The sequence below is a fragment of the Seriola lalandi genome, unplaced genomic scaffold (genome assembly GCF_002814215.2).
Source record: "Seriola lalandi dorsalis isolate HSWRI2012SDOR001 ecotype SW California unplaced genomic scaffold, Sedor1 jcf7180002017703, whole genome shotgun sequence".
NCBI classification, from domain to species: Eukaryota; Metazoa; Chordata; class Actinopteri; order Carangiformes; family Carangidae; genus Seriola; species Seriola lalandi.
The window spans coordinates 1-500 of NW_019488355.1; the positions used below are offsets into that span (position 1 = coordinate 1).

General features: G+C 48.4%; 1 protein-coding gene across 1 annotated transcript; it reads right to left on the minus strand.

The window, feature by feature from the left end:
- Positions 1–3: 3 nt before the first annotated feature.
- On the minus strand, positions 4–492 carry LOC111645402 (olfactory receptor 12D3-like; the record flags this gene model as incomplete). Its single annotated transcript, XM_023394620.2, has 1 exon — positions 4–492. A coding segment is annotated over exon 1 (483 nt), but the record flags the coding sequence as incomplete, so codon positions are not given.
- Between the last annotated feature and the right edge of the window lie 8 nt (positions 493–500).

The window sequence follows — 500 nt, forward strand, 5'->3', positions numbered from 1 at the left end:
ACCGAGCAGAATCCCGACCAGAACAAAGGCCACTCCCCAGGCAGAAACTGTCAGCTTGATCACCATTTTGTTGGTCATTATGGCAGCGTAACGCAGGGGATTGCAGATGGCCACATATCTGTCAAAGGCCATAATCATGAGCACAGTGTGTGAAGTGGTGCCGAACATGTGTGTGGTGAAAGCCTGGACCACACACTCGTAATAACTGATGAGGCGTTCAGAGGGAGGCAGCAACATGTCTACCAGCAGCCGGGGCACCATAATCGAATTCCCAACAATGTCATTGATGGGCAGGTTGCAAAACAGGAGATACATCGGCTGGTGAAGGTTCTTGTCAATGAAAACCAGAAACGCAATGCCTACATTCACAAACATTATAAAAAGGTAGGAGAAAAAGCAGAAGAGAAAGACAGGGTAGACAGAGTCCTTTGAGAGATTCAACCCCTCCAGCTGGAGGGTGAGGCTGTTGTAGGTGTAGTTTTCCATCAGCCTGAAAGAAC